Source organism: Phalacrocorax carbo, chromosome 21 (assembly GCF_963921805.1).
Source record: "Phalacrocorax carbo chromosome 21, bPhaCar2.1, whole genome shotgun sequence".
Classification (NCBI taxonomy): domain Eukaryota; kingdom Metazoa; phylum Chordata; class Aves; order Suliformes; family Phalacrocoracidae; genus Phalacrocorax; species Phalacrocorax carbo.
In genome coordinates, this window is record NC_087533.1 from 8,530,894 (window position 1) to 8,549,019 (window position 18,126).

Sequence of the window (18,126 nt, forward strand, 5' to 3'; positions counted from 1 at the left end):
GCCGGGGATGGGGACGCGGGGAAACGGTGGTTTCAGCAAAGGGTGAAATTGCTTGGGAAGGGGAAGGAAGCCTTCGCCGTTGCTGCCCCCGCCGCCGCGCTGCTCTGCGGGGAGAGGGGTGGGAGCCGGAGCCGCCGAGGGGCCGCAGCCCCGCGCTCGTGGCCGCTTTGGGGCCTTTTACTACTTCCTACCATCCAAGGCGCTAAAACTGGAGCGCCTGTTTCCCATCCCCAATAAAGTAATTAAAGCGAATGGGCGCTGGGAGGTACCCTTGGGATGACAGCGGCTAAGACCAGGAGAGCTCTGCGTGTTGAGACCCACCCAGCTAAGCCTGGCTTGGCGGGGAGGGCGCTGGCGGCCCCCGCCTGCGCCCACAGAGCTGAGCTCGCTCACGGGGGTGCTCGCCGTGGCCCTTGCGAGCATCCCCTTTCTGAGAGCCGCTCTAAACCCCGTCAGCGCTGCCCATCCCGGCCAGCGCCGCGCCGCGTCCCCTTGCATTCGGGAGGTGAAGTGGGCTGGGGCCTGCCCCTCCGTATCGCTTCGCGTCGGGGGCAGCGCCGACCTTGCCGAGGGGGGACGCCGGGGCGGCGATGACTCTGCAGATAGCGCTGGGCGGAAGAAGCGGCGGCTCCCCATCCGCTCGCGCCGGCCTCTCGCTGCAGGGACCTTTATTAGGCAGGAGCTATAAATTTGCTCGCGCGGATATAAATGTACGGCGGGGAGGTTGGTGCCAACCGCGAGGCTCGCGCCGAAACGCGACTGATACTTGGCAGCACGCGGAGTCCCATCCCGCCGGGAAGATCATCCGGAGATAGCTATATACTGTAGGCGACACGAGGCGCTCGCTAAAAATACTCTCCCCGAACTTGTGTGTACCTTTGGAGGGGCTAATCGTTTCTATGGGTGTCATTTAAAGGGGGGGGGGGCGGTGTGGGGGGAAAGGGAGAGGGAGAGAAGAAAGCCCCGACACAGGCTCTGGGTGTGCTGCCTTCAAATATGTCCTGCTCCCTTCAATAACAAACATCGAGCCGTGGTGGGGTTTTTTTCTGCGCCCTGTTATAATAAGCTCAGATGTTGGATGACATTTTTCCCGGTGACTCACATAGTAAAATTAACCTTGAACTATTTACATATTCAATCGCCGCCTTCCATCTCCCCCCCCACCCCCCCCCCCCGTCCTCCTCCTCCTCCTCCCGGCTCCGCGAGCGTGTGTACATTACAGGAATCCTGGCTCCGTATCAGTTTTTGTTTTGCTGATGAGAAAAAAAAAAAAAAAGAAGAAGAAGAAAAAAAATTCCCCCGCCTGGAGTACACATCTACTTGAGGGAAAGAACACGCAGTCCTGGCCTTTGGAAATTGGCAGGCGGCGTGCTGTTCCCGCGCTGATAAGAGGTACTGTAAATAAAACTGTACGGCAGCGCCTGCTGTAAAATGCCCCGCGTCTGTACTCATTGTTCTGACAGCTCCGGCTTTTTTTGGGTCCGCTGTTTTGGTACACGCTGTGCTTCCTTACGTAAGCGAGCGCGCCCAGCTCCTCCCGGCGTTCACCCTGTTTATTTTCGCCTCGCCGGGAATTTTTTTCTGCCCCCTCACACCCCCACCCCCCCCCACCCCCCCCGGCCAGATGCTGGCTGCCTTTGCCCTTCCTCGCTGTGCCTCCGCAGGGCTCCTCCGCGGGCTCCCCTCCGGCCCCGGCCGTGCCCGCGCTCGGCTCGCGGGCACCAGCAGCCGCCTGCGTCCCCACGCGGAAACGGGGGAGGAAAAAGCAAACCGCGCGTTGAGCGCGACCCCATCGCTTCCCACGCCGCAGCGAGCCCCCCAAGCACGGCCTCCCCCCGGCATCGCCGCGGGGAAGGGCAGGCGCCGGCGCACGGCTTGGCCCGCGGAGGACCTGTTGCTGCCGTGGGTCGCTGCGTCCTCGTGGATCGCCCGTTGCGGCGGCGGGGCTTGGGAGAGCCTCGAGCGGCGACGGAGAGTCATCGCCTTGGCAACTGCCGGCTGCGCATCGCCCGCGCCGGGCGGAGGGCAGCCCTATCGATCCCCGCGCCGCTCCGGCAGCTTCTCCCCGTCCCGGGCGGCCTCGGCACCCTTGGCGCAACGTGGGCGAAGGGAGGGGAGCGCCCGTGTCCGTGCGCTGCGTCCCGAGCGCTCGCCCTCTCGGCCGGCGGCACGTGCGGGGGAGCCGCCCCGCCGCCCTCCTCGCGCCACCCCGAAGCCCTGGGGGGTGTTTTTTTTTGGTATTTACCCCTCCGCGAGCGACCGTGTGGCCCGCGCACACTCGAGTTGTTTTGAATGCAAACTTGACATCACGGCGAGGGCGGCGGCGAACAACATATGCACAGTAAACAGGCAGACTGTCGTATTGATTAACAGATGAGACCTCTATTATCGATCAACGCTTGGCGAGAAAATTTATCACTTTTAATTTCGCCGCTGCCAAATATTTCTGCCTGCGAGCCAGCCGTTACCGAGACAATTTAAAGGCGAAGGAATTCTCTTTTTAATGCATCTTGTGATAACCCACCCCCCGCCCCCGTCGCCCTTCCTGGGCACCTCTCTCTGAATCCCTCCCCGACAGTGGGGGTGGGGGGCGGGAAGGGCACGGCAGAGGCTGTCTGAGCCCCTGGAAATGGGCAGCGCGGGGCGACGCCCCCCGCCTCGAAGGCTGCTGTGTCACGCTCGGCTCCTCGCGACAGATGAATCAAACCTCAAAAATCTAAGGAAAGGGCCCACGGCTTTGTTCCGGCAGCGATGCTGCAGACGTGGTGTGTATCGCTAATCTGGTTTTATCTGGAAGTTACTTATCTGCTGCTGGGCACCCTGGTTTTTGCCTCGCCCGAACCAGCGGCACGTGTTGATAGCGGATTTGCTAAGAATTCCTCCTGATACCCCACCTCCCCCCGACCATCGAAGACGCCGCTGAGCTTCGCACTCAATCACACCCCTTCGGCCGCGTCTTCGGGTGCCGGCGACGGCGGCAGCTGCCACGGGAAGGGGCAGGAAACCAATTACAATTAGGTCGGTTATAATGCTAATGAAATGCAGTGATGTTTAATGATTTTAAAACAAACAAACAAAAAAACCCCGTCGTTTCTTCTTGGCGAGCAGCTCTTGTAGCGCGTTGTGCTGTCACACGTGAGGAACGGCCACGGGGTTAAGCAAGGCGGCTGGTTTTCGTGGCTGCCCCGGGGATTTAAAACAGGACCCCCCCCCCGCCCATTGCACAGGTCCTGCACGCGGTTTGCACGGTACCGGCGGCCGCCGCGACGTCCCCCGCGCAGGTCTGGGCGGGCGCCCCTCGAATAACCCTCCTCTCCCCTTTCTCTCCCCAGCGGGCGCCAAAGCCCTGGTCTGCGATCAGTGCGGCGCCCAGTTCTCGAAGGAAGATGCCCTGGAGACGCACAGGCAGACGCACACCGGTACGTGGCCCTCCCTTTCCCTCCTTCGCTTAGGCGCAAGTTTAATATTTAGGCTGCCTTGGTAACCTTTTGCCCGGCGGAGAGCTTAACCCTTCGCGGTTCCCGCTCTGGCCTGCCCAGGTCCGCCTCTTGACTTTAATTTGATTCAGGTAAGTCGGCCGCGTTTTCCGCCGAGCTCTGAATTGGCAACGGTTTTGTGCTGGTGCTGAAATCTCCGCGCGGCGTTTGCGAGGGGAACCTCCCCAAACGGCTTTTGCTGCCGGGTGTTTGCCGCTGACTCGTTTCGGTCTGGTTTTGCTGCGCGCCTGACGGCGCTGTCGGCGGAGGGAGGAGCCCGACCTGCCGCCGTGGTTACACCGAGCGTCCTCTCACCGCTCACGTGTCGCCCTCGGTTTCTCGAGCCACGTGCATCAAAATTTGACCAGCGTGACAGCGCTTGGCCACCATTTCAGGTTTAAGGGAAGCTTCCCAAGGGGCAGATGCCCTTGTCGGGAGCGTTTGGACGCTCGGGAGCCCGAGAACGGTGACTTACGGTGACATAGGCGTATCCCAGCCTATGCTGATAGTTCCCCTTTTATAAAGCCTTTACAGGGGTAGTTGCGTCGCATCTGGAGCTCCGGGGAGGTTTCGCTGGGCTGCCGCGAGGCGCGTGCGTGGGTGCAAGTGCCTGCCGGGCGGTCAGATTGCGCAGTGGGCGCGCAGCGGCTCGCAGGAAAGGATGCTCAGGGGCCTGGGACCCAAGGACAGGGCTTTGTGGAGGGCTGGACCCAGCAGTGCACGGAAAACCTCTTTCCCCCGTGCTTATATGTGTTTAAAACCCTGACTGGAGCGGTTGCTGCGGCCGAGGCTTCCCTGGCTCTGCAGCTTGGCCGATGAGTTGTGCGTCTTGGGGCCCGTGCTTTGCAGCAGCGAAGCAGCCTCGGCTCCTCTTCCGCTAAAGCACGGGTGCGAGGCAGCAGTTCCCACAGCACCGTTGCATTTATTGCTCCGCGTTAACGTACGCGCGTGGGAAACGATGGCGCAGCAAACGCAAGGTAATTTGTTCCCTCTGCGAGCAAAACACCGGCCCTTTCCAAACGGCTCCCAGCAGTTGGCTTCTGCCACGTTTCTGCTGTTGGGCTTCCCAGCCCTCCGGCGTAGGTGCCGTTGGGGAGCACAAGGAGCTCTTTATTCATCTTGCGAAGGCCGCCTTCCCCGGGAAGGGTCTGCTACGGGGCACGGGGGAGTTTGCGGCCAGGCCGTCCCAGGTGGAGCCCGACAAACCCCCGAAACCAGGCTGGAGCAGGGAAAAGCGCCCGCTCCTCCCGGCACTATATTGGGAGCGGTTTAACCGAGCACAGGCTCGTCTTTCGGTGCTGAAATCCCTGACAGATGCCGCTAACGGCCGCGGGTGCGCGCGGAGGGGGCAGGGGGACGCGCGGGCACGGGGCGTCCGGCCAGTTTCACGGCGGGGGTTTGAGGAGCGACCGGCGACGCAAAGTGCTGTGTCACGGGGTGGGAATAGCTCCGGCCGTCACCCGATCTGGGAGCTGTGCTGGCCGAGCCCCAGTTCATAAATTGTAAAGTAATTGCCCTCCTCATCCAGAGCCGTGCAGCTGGAGGCTGGACTGTACAAATCACGGTCCTTTTAATAAGCCGTGTGTACCGTAGGTTGAGGGGGAGGAGGAGGCTTGCGATGGGGCAGCCAGCAAAGCGAGGGGACCGACGCTGCTCAGGGAGGAGCGCCCCAAGCCCAGGCAGGGAGTTAAAGGAGCAAACAGCAGCTGCCTCCCGGTTTCCTTGTATTTCCTGGACCTGTTGAGCATCCCCAGGCCTGACCTCAGGGCTGGGTGCTGCTGAGCAGCTACGTAACGATGCCCGCACCCAAAAACATCCCACGGATGCAGAGCAGCTTTGCCAACGACCTTGACTCCTCTGCGGGGATTAAAGCCCCTTTGGTCGCTGAAACCTGGGGGCTGGACCGTGCGAAAGCTCGGAGGGCGGCAGGAAAACAGACCCAAGCGGAGCGGGTGTATCATCCCCGCCTCCAGCCGCAAACACGGGCGGCTCGGTTCTGCGCCGGAGAGGGGCCGGCTGGCCGAAATGAATCGCTTCCTCTCCTCGGGTGGCACGCAGAGATCCCTGCCCTGGCACGGAAGGCATCCCTCCCCTGCCGTCGCTATAATTAACCCCATTCCCAAAGAACGGCATCTCCCAGAACAGATTTTTCTGGGGCGTTCTCCCTTCACCCTTAGCGGCAGGTTGGTTGGCGAAAAACCTTTCACCCTTCAGGACATTAAAATAGCCCTTTTTGGTGGATGCACCGGTAGATTCCTTCAAGGAACAAAAACTGAGCAGGGTCCTTCTGGTACAGGCTGACCAAATGCGCCCGCTTTGCCTAAAAAATAGGGTGTTTAGGGGAGGATGCGGGACCTGTCTGCAAACGGTTGCTGCTTGTCCGGCTGACCTGCAGCCTGAGAGCTTTTCGGCAGCGGGTGGCCAAGATAAAGGGTTCTCGGGGGCTTTTTTCAGCATACGGGGCTGTTTCTCGGGTGAACGGTTACGGTCCAGGAGCCCCCTTTATATCACTCTTTTTTTTTTTTCCCCCGTTGCCCTCACCGCTCCTCCGAACGACAGTGCCAAGTGCGGAGGCAGCCCGGTGTGCGTGTGCCGCGCCGAACGCCGCCCGCCTCTCGCGGCGGAAAACCTGCGCCCTGCTTTCCGATGCAAGGTAAAAAATAATACGAAAGAAATCAAAAGCAGTGTCTGCGTGTAAGCGCAGAGCTGCGTGCAGCCCGGTCGGCTCGGCGCTGAGACGCCCTCTCCGGGTGTTCGCTGTCCTTGGCCCCCGGCCCGTGGCAATAGGAAAAGCAGCAACTGTTTTGGCTCGTCTTCCAGCAGCGCGAGCTCGGTGCCACGCCGGAGGCAGAGCGTGGAAAATTCCTTACCCTTGTCCTAAAGCGCAGAGGGAGAAACGGAACGCGTTGAGAAGGCGGCCCAAGGACCCCCGGCAAGCGCCGGCGGGGCTCGGGATGCTCGCGCGGCGGCTGTTTGTGCTACCGGCGCTCGGCTCACCGCCGACTTTTATAAATATCAGAGGTGACTCGTCTAGAGTTTCCTCCCGTGGGCCAAGGCAATTAACGGCGGCCGGTGTCCGTCAGCGGGCCAGCGCGGATTTACTCCTGACCCAATTTCACGTGGGCACGCCGGACGCCTAATATAGAGTGTGTTTTCTTCGGCATGTAGTTGGCTCTTTGATTTGTGGGGTCGGCGTGCCCTCGGCCGCTCCGCAGGGGATGCACAGGAGCCTTCGCCCTCCCCTGCCATGTCCCTCGTGTCCCCTGGCTGGCGGTGCCGGCACTGGGACGCAAGCAGCAGAAAAGAGTTGGTAAAACCAACGTGTAACCAGAAATTGAAAAGCTATAAATCTCCCCTTCCCTTTTTTCCCCCCCTCTTTTTTTTTCTTTTCTTTTTTTTTTCTCCCGGGATGTTGGTAACGTTTTGATTTAATAGTTGGCCAAACACAAGGGTCTATTTTATTCAGAGTTTACAGGCCTCAGGGCTGTTATTCCTCCAAATTTAATAGCATTGAAATTGCAGGGTTGGCGATAATTTGCCTATCACTTTCTGCTCTCCCATTGATGTTTATTGTCAGCGGGGTGGAATCTCAATCCGATTCACTTAGATAACATGTCTGTTAAACATTTAGATAATTGTGCCATCATTAACTTGTCACATTATTTTAGAGATTCAAAACAGTCGTGCGGTATAAGCGGAGGTACAAAGGGAGAAGAATCCGGTGCACGAGAGCAAGAGCCCGGGAGAGGAGGCGTGGGTGGCGGCGCGATGCCCCCGCACCGGCCGCTGTGGGAAGCGTGGCCCGGCGGCGGCGCGGGAAGCTCGGCCGTCCGCTCTGTCTTTGCAGGGCTTCAGCCACTTTTTCCCCCCCAAAAAATGTCTGCTTCTGTCGTAAACACACGCTGAGGTACGCGGTGATTTTTTTTTTTTAATTTTTAAATTTTCTTTTAAATGCCAGAGCGCTCAGCATTGTTCTGTTAGAGCATCCCAGAAGCCCCCAGAGTGGCTTGGGTTGGCAAGGGCAGCGCGTGGGAGCCTGGAGGAGGTGGGGGGGGACCGTGCCGTGCCGGAGCTGCGAATTTACGTTTAGTCCAGTTCGTTGCATGTTTGTCTTATCTCCTTTCTTCAGCTTCACTTCCTCTGCCTCAAAATGGTACCCGCCTGAAAAACAGCGATGTTACGGGCAACCCTTGCACTGTTTTTTTCGGTGCTGGAGGCTCAGGGTTTTGAGCAAGCGGCACACGGCCTGCCGCTTCGGTGATATGAGCCACGAATTACGCTGAAACATAGGTTCCGTTTGCCTTAGGCGCAGCGTGGTGCCGCGAGCCGTGGCCGTGCTGGCGCTCCACCGGGATGCCCCCCCGACCCCGCCGGCGGCTGCGGGTCGCCTTGGTGGTGGCACTTGCCACCGACAGCCGCCCGCAGTGTCCCTGCTCCGGCAGTGGGCGACTTGGGCTCGGGAGATGCCGTCCTTGACCCCTCTCCTGTCCCACGGCTCGACCAGAGCGGTGCCCGGCCACGAGCAGCCGGCGCGCTTCCTTACCGAGGCCGACCTGACGTCTTCCTGGGCTGCCCGTGACTTTCTATTACCGTTTCACGGGACTCCTGAGAGTTTTCAGAGAGCAGCTCGATGAGGCTTCTGGGGGAAATACCGCCGGATAGCGTTTTTCTCCGTAGCTAGAGATAATGCACTGAAGTATTAAGTACGCTTAGAGGTAATTATCCCTCCCGCGCTCGCTCCGGTTGCACGCTCCCGGCTGGGGGAGGGAGGGCGGGCGATGCCGTGCGGTGATGCCCAGACGATGCTTTGTGGCTTTCCTGTTGGATGCCGGCGTGGATTTTGGATGCTCGGGTATGGAAGCGCTGCGAAAGCCCCTGCGCGCGCTCCTCCGGCGTGCCGCCGGCCCCTCACCCTTCCGTCAGAGGCTGCGAGCAGCGGACGCGGGGCCGAGGCGGGCTTCGGTTCGGGGGCAAGGATCGTGGCTCCTACAGGGGAGGCAGGAGTGCCCCACGATGCACCGGGGTGGAGGAAAACAGTGCTGGGTTCAGACCGTGACTCCTGAGCTTAGGAAACAGGTCTGGGTGGGCATTGCACAGGGAGGGCGCGAAGACGTCTTTCCTGGCACCTTCAGACACCAGCGGTGCCCAGCGGGAGTCCTTGCCCAAGCTGGGAGAACTGGATTTGGGGCGGGGGGTGTTGCTACCAGAGGCACCGCCGGGGTTTTGTGGCCTCAGTAGCGACTGAAAACGTGAAATGCCGACAGCGAAGACGCTTCCGTGGCTGCTGTGATGGTTTTGGGTACGGGCATCCGACTGGAAGCAAGCGTGCCGTGGGCAGGCGCCGCACCTTTCGTGCAGCATCGCCTGTAAATGTATTTATAAGAACCTTGGAAAAATACTCCGTGCTTCGTTTTGGCCGCTCAACAGGGAGCGGGACTCGCTCGCTCCAGCCTTCGGCTGCGGCAGAACGAAACGAGCGCCGTGAGCCGAGGAAGGGCAGAACAGAGCAATCCGAATGCATCCCGGATGCAAAGCCGTGAGGTTTTTAAATACGCTGGCGGCCAAGTTTATTTGCAAAAAGGACCAGAAGTGGCACAGGCAGAGGGAAGGACAAGCCTCTCCTGTGCTTCCCAGCTCGTGGCCGGGGTGCCCTTCCCACACGAGCCGGTGTCTTCAGAGGAAAGTGGGGTTTGCAAACGCCTGTTTCTATGAAAACGAGGACTGCGGCAGCCACGCTTCCCATCGGAAGCCTCTGTCTTTCAGGAGCGTACTTCACGATGCGAGCGGCCGCGCCGCGGGCGGCCCGGGCGGTGCGTGCTGCCGGCCCCGGCTTCTGCGGGGTCTCGGGGCGGCGGGTCCTGGGGGGCGCAGCACAGAGCCCCTTTGTCTGACAGTAATGTCCTGTGACAGTGCTTGAAATCTGAGTCCCGGCGCGCATTCCTGGAACCGGGAATCTCCCTGCGCCCAAAGCACGGCTGCTTTTTCCACCTTTACGGCGAACGGCAGCAAAAATTCCCCGGGCTCCAAGGTGGGCTCGTGGGGAAGCACGACGGGGTCGGCCCTCGTGCCAGCGGCGTAGTCGCCGAAAGCAAGGCAGGAGATGGAAACGTGGCGGGCCCGCGCGTCCGCGTCCGAAACCGGCGGCCAATGGTCGGCCTTTAATTTTCCTGTGCAAATACTATTTAAAGCGCGATGAGAAAAGCCCTCTCGCTAAGCTACGGAGAAATCTTTCTTGTCCTTTAATTCTAGATGAAGGGGATTAGCGTGAACATATTTAACCTCTGACCCGCGGACAAAAGCATTATCAAATTTAGTTGCCGAGTGGCTCCCCATTTAACCAAACCAGGGCAGTATCTCAGCAATTTTTTTTTCCTTCTCTCCCTTCAAAGCTTTAACATCCATTGTTGCCCCTGGAGCACGGGGGGACTTGGCAGCCCTCCTCTGCTCGGATTCGAGATGCTTGTCAGAGCCCCCATAAGGGAAGCCAGCGTCGTACAGTCGCCGCCAGAACCCGCGGAGGCTTCAAAAAGCAAGTGAACCCCCCAAAAAAGCAAAGCGCTCCGTAGGTTGGGCTGTTTTCTCCCTGCTTTCTTCGCGCCTGCCTTGGCGCTGGCCACGCACCCGCCTGCGACGGCTCGGAGGACTCTTGGCCATCGCTCCGCAGCGCAGAGCGATGCTTCTCCTACCCCTTTGCTCCTCGGGTGGCTCGGGGCAAAAAAACGCCCTGCCAGCGAGCTCGGGGGTGCTCGGCGCTGCGCTCCCGGGCTTTATAAAATAGGGATGAAACGGGGGCGAGGAGGCGGCCGGGGTCTCCTGGTCCGGCGGAGGAATGCCGAGAGGGGCCTCCCGTCAGGAGCCGGTGTCCGTTTACAGTGCATCTCTCATAAACCCGGCGGCGGGGGCGAGGGCAGGGGGACCGGCCCTCCTGGTATGTGATTGATTATCTGGTATTTATGCCATTGAGGACTTTTCAGCGGCTCGGGGTCAGGGGGTCATCTCATGTGTCTTGCTGCAAATCCGCTTCCTTTTGTACAGTGCGGGCTGGGTGAGCAGACACACAAAAACAGCTTTTTCTTTTCCTTGGGAAAAAGGGGAGGGGGGCGGGCTGGTGTCAATGAATTTTTTTTTTCAGCCTTTCCTGAATAGTGTCCTTTTTAATTCCAAAGAACTTTTAATTAAAAGTAGCAGGAAAGTTCATCTCGACAAGGTTTAACTTACCTTAGCAGTTACTTTTGTCCCCCGGGATTCGCGTCTCCCTGCTTTAGGAAAAAAAAAAAACACAAGAAACGGGGGAGAGGCTGCTTTCGGTACCGTTTTGCATCCCCCCGGGTTTACCGAGAGGGCCTTTTCATCTTTTCTCTTTTTTTTTTTTTTTTAGTGATGGGGGTGCAGGAATAATAAGTGGACGCTGCGAATCCCGGCTTTGTGCCTCGTGGCAGCCGGTCGCTCCGTTAGCCGGGGCGGCCGCCCGCGCCGCCGAAAGGGTCGTTTCACGGGCTGGGATGCGAGCTGGGGCTCCACGGCGTCTCCTCGGGGCCGGGGGATGCCAGAGTGGTACCACCCTGGCCGGGAGAGACCCGGGAGTGGAGCTGGGGGGATGATGGCGGTGGCAGTGGCGATGCTGATGGTGGCCGTGGGGATGGTGGTCTCCCATGAGGTGGGACGCCGCAGCCCCGTAGGCGAGCTGGGGGCACTGCGGAGGGCGGGATGTAACGCCGCTGCCCAGGGACATCGTCTGCAGTCCCCCAAATCCTTCCCGGCAGGGAAAAACGTGCGCCCGCCGTGATGTGCCGGTTGGAAGATGCTTGTGGGGGAGAATGTTTGGCCAAAAAGAGACGGGGGGGGGCGGCTCTCGGTGGACCAGAAACGCTGGGGAGGGCTTCCCCTCCTCGCTCAAGCTCTTTGTTTAATGATGGAGCGGTTTCTAACACATTAGTTTAACCATCACTGGGAAAGCAGTGGGGAAAAATATGTCAGGTTTTCGACAGAAAGTCAAATTATTTTTTCAGCTGGTTTCACTCCGGGTTCCGACTGGGAAGAGGAAATCTGGGAAGCCGTCGCGGTGACGGCGAGCGAGCAGCTGACAGCTTCCCTTCTGCTGCGGTGGCCAGAAGCGCCGCCACAGTTTGCCCCGGGGGGAAGCGCTCGTCCTCGGGACGGGCAGGGCCGGACCTGCAACGTGCGGCTTCCTCGGGGACGGATCCGGGATTCTGCAGGGTGGGGAGCGCTGGCACAGGCTTAGGGGAAGGCAGTGCCGGCGGGGGATGCTGCGCAGGGATACCCGGAGACCGGAGACTAATGCGTTTTGGTCAGGTGACGATGGTTTTGCTGGGAAGGAGGGCAGCTCTTCATCCGTACCTTTAGGGGTCGAAGGAGCCGGATGCCGTTTTTGCCGAGGGCGATCGGGCGCGGGGAGTTCAGGTGCACGAGGCTCGCGCCTGCAGGCCCGGCTCGGCAGCACGGGCATCCGCGCCGCGAGCGGAGGGAGGCGGGTGTCCCCTGAGCATCGTCCCCTCCTGCCAGCGCGGCGCTGACTCGGGGGCACGCTCGGCCGCTGCGGGGGGAAGGCGCAGCCCCCCGCGCCGGCATACGTGTTCCCTTCCTGGGAAAAGTTTCCTCCGGCTCCGAGCCTGCTGTTTTTCACACCTGCGTTAAGGCTGAATTCCTGGTGCTGGCTCTGAACTGAGACCTGTTTGCAAGGGTGCAATTTCGCCCAGCTCTCCCCGCTGAGCTGCCTGGCCAGACGGGGCTGGACGGTGGCGTTCATCCCTCCAGCCGACGTGCAGAGAGGCCTTTTGTGATGGCCTCCGTCTCCCGTGGGCTTTGTTCGGCGGCGGCGGGGCACAAACGCCGCCGTCTCACACCCTCCCGTCCGGGCTCCCCGGGGCAGGTTATCACGTTCCTGATATTTCAGGGCTTCCCGTGACCGTAAGCTCCTTGGTACCAAAGTGCCTAATGGGTGCTGAAAAGGGAAGGTCGTCCCCGTTGATGTGCTGTGTTTTTGCCCACTTGAACGTTTTTGATAGATATTGATATATGTTTTGATAGGTATTCAGTGCAAGGAGAAGCCTTTGGGGATTTCACCCTTTGCAAGGAGGACACGCCTCCAGCTTCAGCCAGAAGGCTTTAGGGTTTGTAAACATCTTCAAACAACTGTTTGGCCTAAAATAATAGAAATTAGGCTCGAAAGCGCAGCGCACCGTAGGTGTGAAGCCTCCGCATGGCGTTCCCAGGCTCGCGCGGTGTTGGGAGCTCGGGAAGCGCTCGCCTCCCCCGGCCGCAGGGAGGAAATGCAGTAAAACGGGATTGGCTCCTAAAAAGGCCCTCAAATTTTCGTTTCCAAACGCGAGGTTTGCACGACGCTCGGTTTCTTCAGGGGGAAGAGCCGCTTGCGCTCTGTCAGTGCAGGCGTGGGTGATGCTGAGCACTCCCCTTCCTTCCAAAGCCTGGGACCGCGCTCGGGGAGGGACGGATGCTGCAGCAGCCGGAGAGCGGAGGCGGCTCTTCCCACGTGCTGGGGAGAAGAGGTCGGGCAGGAGATGCTCAGGGGATGGCTTGTCCCCCGCGCTGGTAACAGGGGGCGCACCTGGACCGATGCGTGGTCCCCGGGGACGTCCCCCGGGGAGCATCCCTCGCAGGCGAGGAGCCGCCCGCATCCCTTGGTTGGCGGGCAGGTCTCAGTGCGTGGGCTCAGCATCCTCCCCTGGGGATGGGGGGCACGCCGCGGTCCTCCTCAGCAGCCAGTCGTCCCCCCCCCCAGATGCGTCCCTCGATTAACGCCCTCTTTGGACCCGCGGGCTGCCTGGCGGTGCTTCACCCGGCGCGGGTCCAGCTGCCGCCGTGATTGACGCAAAGCCAGTCTATAAATAAAGTCTTTCTCTCCTCTCATAAAGACTTTGCGGTTTAGTTTGCTTTCAAGGTCAAGATCAGACCTTTCTAAATAAACACATATCAAAGGATCATTAGCGGAGCAGCACTGTTAAATTGAGATATTAACTTCTGTCAGCCGCGCGTTTCCTTTTTGTTCTGTAACTCGCGACTGTGGCGGGTTTTTATTATTTTGGCCCTAGGCGGTAGCATCTGGCTTCTGTAGAGACTGTAAAAATTAAAAAGCAACACAAATCATTGCGAGAGAAAAGCAGTAAATTCAATGATAAGAATTTAAAATTAAAATGTTTCGGCGCTTTTATATTCCGCGAAACATGAAACGAATGAGTTGTGTGCCTGTTGCCATAAAGCCGCCGCCGCTAATAGTCGCTGGGCTCCTTCCCTCCCCACCCGCGCTCCCTCCTAATCTTTCTTGCCTGAGCAATCGCAGAAAAGCGCAATGAAGGGAGATGATGATGATGATGACGACGGTGATGGAGATGCGGGGCGGTGGGGAGGGGGGCGAGGTGCTGCCGATGGGACCGGGGCGAGCAAAGGGCCCCCCGAAAAGGAGGCGAGAAGGGGATGCGCTCGTCCTGCTGCGCTCAAAGGGAGCCGGAGAGGTCGAGCGGGGAGGGTGTGACTAATGTGCCGGGTCACTGGGATGCGGGACCGCATTGTCCCCCGGGTCCAGATGGCCCCCGGAATAAATCAGCCCCGGCGGGCGTGAGCTGCCCGTGGCAGAGCCGCGGCTCGGGGCTTGCCGCCCGCTCCCCCCGCTTGCTGCGGGCGCCTGGACTTCGAGCATCCTCCGTGCACGTCCCACCCCGGGCGATGGGGAGAGCGGGGCCACGGCCGGGCGGGAAGCAGCACCGTGCGTCGCTGCGGGGGCGAAAACCGCAGCACTGAGGGGCGGGGAGGGGGGGGGCGGTTTTAATCCCCTGTGCTTGCAAGGTCAATGTTGTACATCTGCTCTGAAACGCCTGAGTGTTTCTAGGCGTCGGTAAGAAGGCGAGCGGGTGCCGAGTGAGGCGGCGGGCGGTGCCGGGGAGGGGGCATGCCCTGCCCTCCTGTTGCAGCCGGGGCGGCCGCATCCAGCCACCCCCGGAGGAAAACCAGCAGCGGCAGAGCAGGCAGCGCCGGCTGCTTTTTAAGAATTAATTTCCCCTAGTCGGTTAAAGTTGGGAAGAAAGCTGCGCTATCTCCAAGTAAATAATAATAATCAAACAAATGCCCCCTTGGGAGAATTTGCCTTCCATAAAGATGTTAATTAGCGCAGAAGCCGAGCTGTGGAGTCCGGAGGCAGCCTTTGAAACCGGGATGATTTGGTGACTCCGGCACAAAACGTGCACATCTTTTGTGTTTATCATCCAGGGTTTTCCCCCCCACACCCCCTCTACTTAACCATGACGGTTGTAGGGGCTCCTGGGCTCCAACCAAGCAGGCGGCGCGGCTAACGGGTGCCACCGTCACCCCTCGATAGCGCCTTTGTTCCGGTGCCACACCAGAGTGGCCGGGGGGTCGTAAAGGGCTGGCTCTGCCACCCTGGAGTGACACCCTTAAAAACCGGTGCGTCTGTGTGCGCAGGCGTCACGTATCCTGACAGCAGCGTTCAGGGAAGGGGTGCTTCTCACCGCCCCGCGGGGTTGCTTCGGTGCTGCCGCCGAAAACACCGCTTTTGGTTTCGTAATAGTCACGAAAACAGACGCCGAAACTGGGTTAATCTTCTTACCCCAAGCAGCGCACACCCGGGGCAAAACGCACCCTCGGCGCGGGTGCCACCGGCCAGCATCCCCGGGACCGTGGCGATGCCCGCTGCTTCTGCCTGTCCTTCCTCACCCGTCCTCCTCCTCAGCTTGGTGCCAGCGGGACATGCGTGGTGGCCCCAGGGAGCCCTCCGTGCCGAGCTGAGCCCGGCGCCTTAGGTACGTGCTTAAGTCCCACCGGTGCTAATGGTTCTCAACCCCATCCGTACACACGTTGCCTGAGCCAGGGTGGCCGTCGCCCGCCCAGCCCCTGCCTGGGGCCGCCTGCTGCCGGGCAGCGGGGGGGCGAGCCCGCACCACCGCGGCGGGCATCCCGTGCCGAAGCCGAAGCCGAAGCCGGCGGAGGCGTGCAGCGGCAGCGATGGGGCATGCGCTGCCGCTGGGCGACGGAGCCGCGCGGGGGATGTGCTGGGGGGATGCCACAGGCCACGCACCCCCTGCCGGCGCTGCCGCCACCTCCCTGCCCGCTACCCCCCAGGCAGGGCTGGAGAGGAGAGCTACCTGCAGCTCCCGGGCTGCAGTCATTGACGGTTTCATCCACTCGCCTCCCTGGCCCCGAGGATGCTAAAAACACCGTCCTCCCCTAACGCTGCTTCTCATGCGCGCCTGCAGCCTCCCCTGCAGCTGCAGCCAGCAGCATTGTCCGGGAGGTGGAGGCTGCTGGGGAGCCCTTGACACGCTGACAAAAAACAGTCAGACGTCCCCAAAATCTCACCTGGGGTGAGCCAGCAGCCCTCTGGCTCCTGCTCGGCATGGCCAGAACGTTTTGGAGCCGTCTGCCTTGGTCCTAATGATCGTGGCAGTTTCAGCGCGCCTCTTTGGCACCTGCGGCACGTACGGGATTGCCTTAAATACGAAGACTGAAGGAGGAGCGGGTCTTGTTGAAGACCCTGAATTTGCCGGACACAAGTCAAGGGTTTGGGGGTTTTATGGCAGGCGCAAGAGGCAGCGAGGGGCTCCGTCGGCATCCTCTGACGCGTGCCGCCTCGTGCCTGCTGTAGCACGAGAGCCTTCGCGGCGTGCCCCTCCGCAGCCTTCGATTACGGGTTTCTGGCGCTATTGATGATCACTGCAATGGATGGACAGGACTGCCCCATTTTTTGAGTCTCGTGGCGCTGCTCTGAGGAGAGGCAGGGAAAAGATGGCAGCGTTAAGAGGAGGATTCGGGGAGGGGCGGTTCGGTTTGTGCATCCCAGCGTTGGCTCCGTGTGCCCAGGGACTGCCGGAGCCGTGCTGCCGCAGCTCCGTGGAGGATGCTTCACCGGCACGGCGGCACCGGCCCGCTTCGGTCCCCGCTCCCCCGGTGCCGGAGCATCTGCGGTCAGCGGGCCGCCCTGCGCCCTCCCGCGTGAGGGGTCCGGGCTCGGCGGTGCTTCCGCGGGGCTGGGGGGGGGGGGGCCGCAGGGAGCCGGCAGGAGCGTGCACACGCGCGTGCACGCGCACGGGGGGAAAAACTTGAAGTCAAATGTCTGAAAGTCAGATCCCTTTTTAGTATGAATTTGCTGTATCTCATTCTGAGCACTAATTCCAATTTAATTGCAAGTGGCCTGAAGCCTCTTCAATAGGAGTAACAAATGGTTTGATTTTGTAAACTTCATCAGACTGCATTTTAAATGCGACACACTAGCCCGGCTCGAATGCCAATGAAGCACTGAAGTAGCTCTCTGTTTACTAATTATCCGTTTTTACTTCAAGCCACGCTGGCTGGCTTGTCTGATTAAATCGGATTTGTGGGATAGAGAACAGCTAGCAGAGTTTTCTCTATAGTAAACGAGATTGAAACTATGGGCCGCCTGGCTGCACACTGTAAATTATATTTCCTTTTAAAGGGGACGTGTCGCCTTTCTCCCGCCAGCGCACCTCCCGCATCCTAAACTTCACGGCGCGGGAGCACGCCCGGCTCCTTTCCAAAGGGAGGCCCACCCTGCCTCCCTCGCCCGCCGCCACGCGGGTTTTTATTTTAATTCCCCCTCCCGCCGAGGCAGCGGGCGGGAGACGGCGCTGCGCTCGACGCCGTGACGCCCGCACCATCCCTCGCCGGGAGCTGGACTGGGCCGCCCCGTTAATGGTGACGGCTGCCAGCGAGCCGCGCCGGCTCTGGCAGAGGTGCAGAAAACCGGGGAAGATGGGCGAAGGTGGCTGCCGAGCGCGGCGTAATGGGGCTGCGCTTAAACCTCCCCGGTTGCTAAGACTTTAATTCCGCAAGCTTGACCTATGCCGCCCCCTCCCTCGGTATCTATCTTTGTGCCCGGGGGCTTTTTATATTTTAATTTGCTTTTGAACATCCTGCAAAATTAATGGCGCGCTCGGGGCCATTGTGCGGCGTACAGTAGAGGGAAGGGCCGGCGGCGCCCGCCGAGAGCCGCCGCGTTTCCCGGGGAATGAATTGCTCGCCCGCCTTCGCCCCTTTTAATTGTTGACAGTAAAAAGCGTTTAAATGCCGCTTAATTTGTAATCATCTTCCCGCAAAAAGGGGAGAAACCATTAAAACGTCAGGGAAATGAATAAATCCGTCTCTCGCTGGTTTGGGGCGGCGGTGTTTCTTTATCGGGGGTGATTTTTCTTCCGATGGCTGAGGGCTGGCTCGGGGCTGCTCCGGCTGGGAGCCCAGGGACACGCGGTCTGGCTGGGAGAGCAGCGCCGAGCCCCCACGTCGCCCGGCGCGGCTCTCCTTGCGGCGAGCCCGGTACTGCCAGAGCCCAGCTGCGGCGGGGGCAGCAGCGACCCCAGGCACCCTCCCCAGGCACCCTCGTGAGCTTTCCCAATTTCCCCACCTCCCGTCCTCTCTGTGAACGCAGGACGTCGCTTAAAAGAACAAAAAAAACCAACTTAATTGAACGCCCGCAGCGGGACGGTGCCCGGCAGAGCCCTTGCTTGGTGCCACAGTCCTCGGCTGCTGGAGAGCCCCAGAGCCTCGGGGCTGCGACCAAGCGGGTGCCCCCGCGAGCTCTGCCAGCGCACGTCGGCCTCCCCATCTGGGGTGTGCGTGTGTTTACTAATGCGTTACCTAAAATACC

At 60.3% G+C, this 18,126-nt stretch overlaps 1 protein-coding gene across 3 annotated transcripts in view; it reads left to right on the plus strand.

The window, feature by feature from the left end:
* Nucleotides 1-18,126, plus strand: part of ZBTB16 (zinc finger and BTB domain containing 16) — a 62,326-nt gene that overhangs the window by 36,343 nt on the left and 7,857 nt on the right. For 2 of the 3 annotated variants that reach the window (XM_064470751.1, XM_064470750.1), the window contains exon 4: nt 3,333-3,419. The exons of the other annotated variant lie outside the window; for it this stretch is intronic. In XM_064470751.1, coding sequence (XP_064326821.1) covers nt 3,333-3,419 — 87 coding nt within the window. The remainder of the gene's footprint in view (nt 1-3,332; nt 3,420-18,126) is intronic. 3 annotated transcript variants of the gene reach the window in all.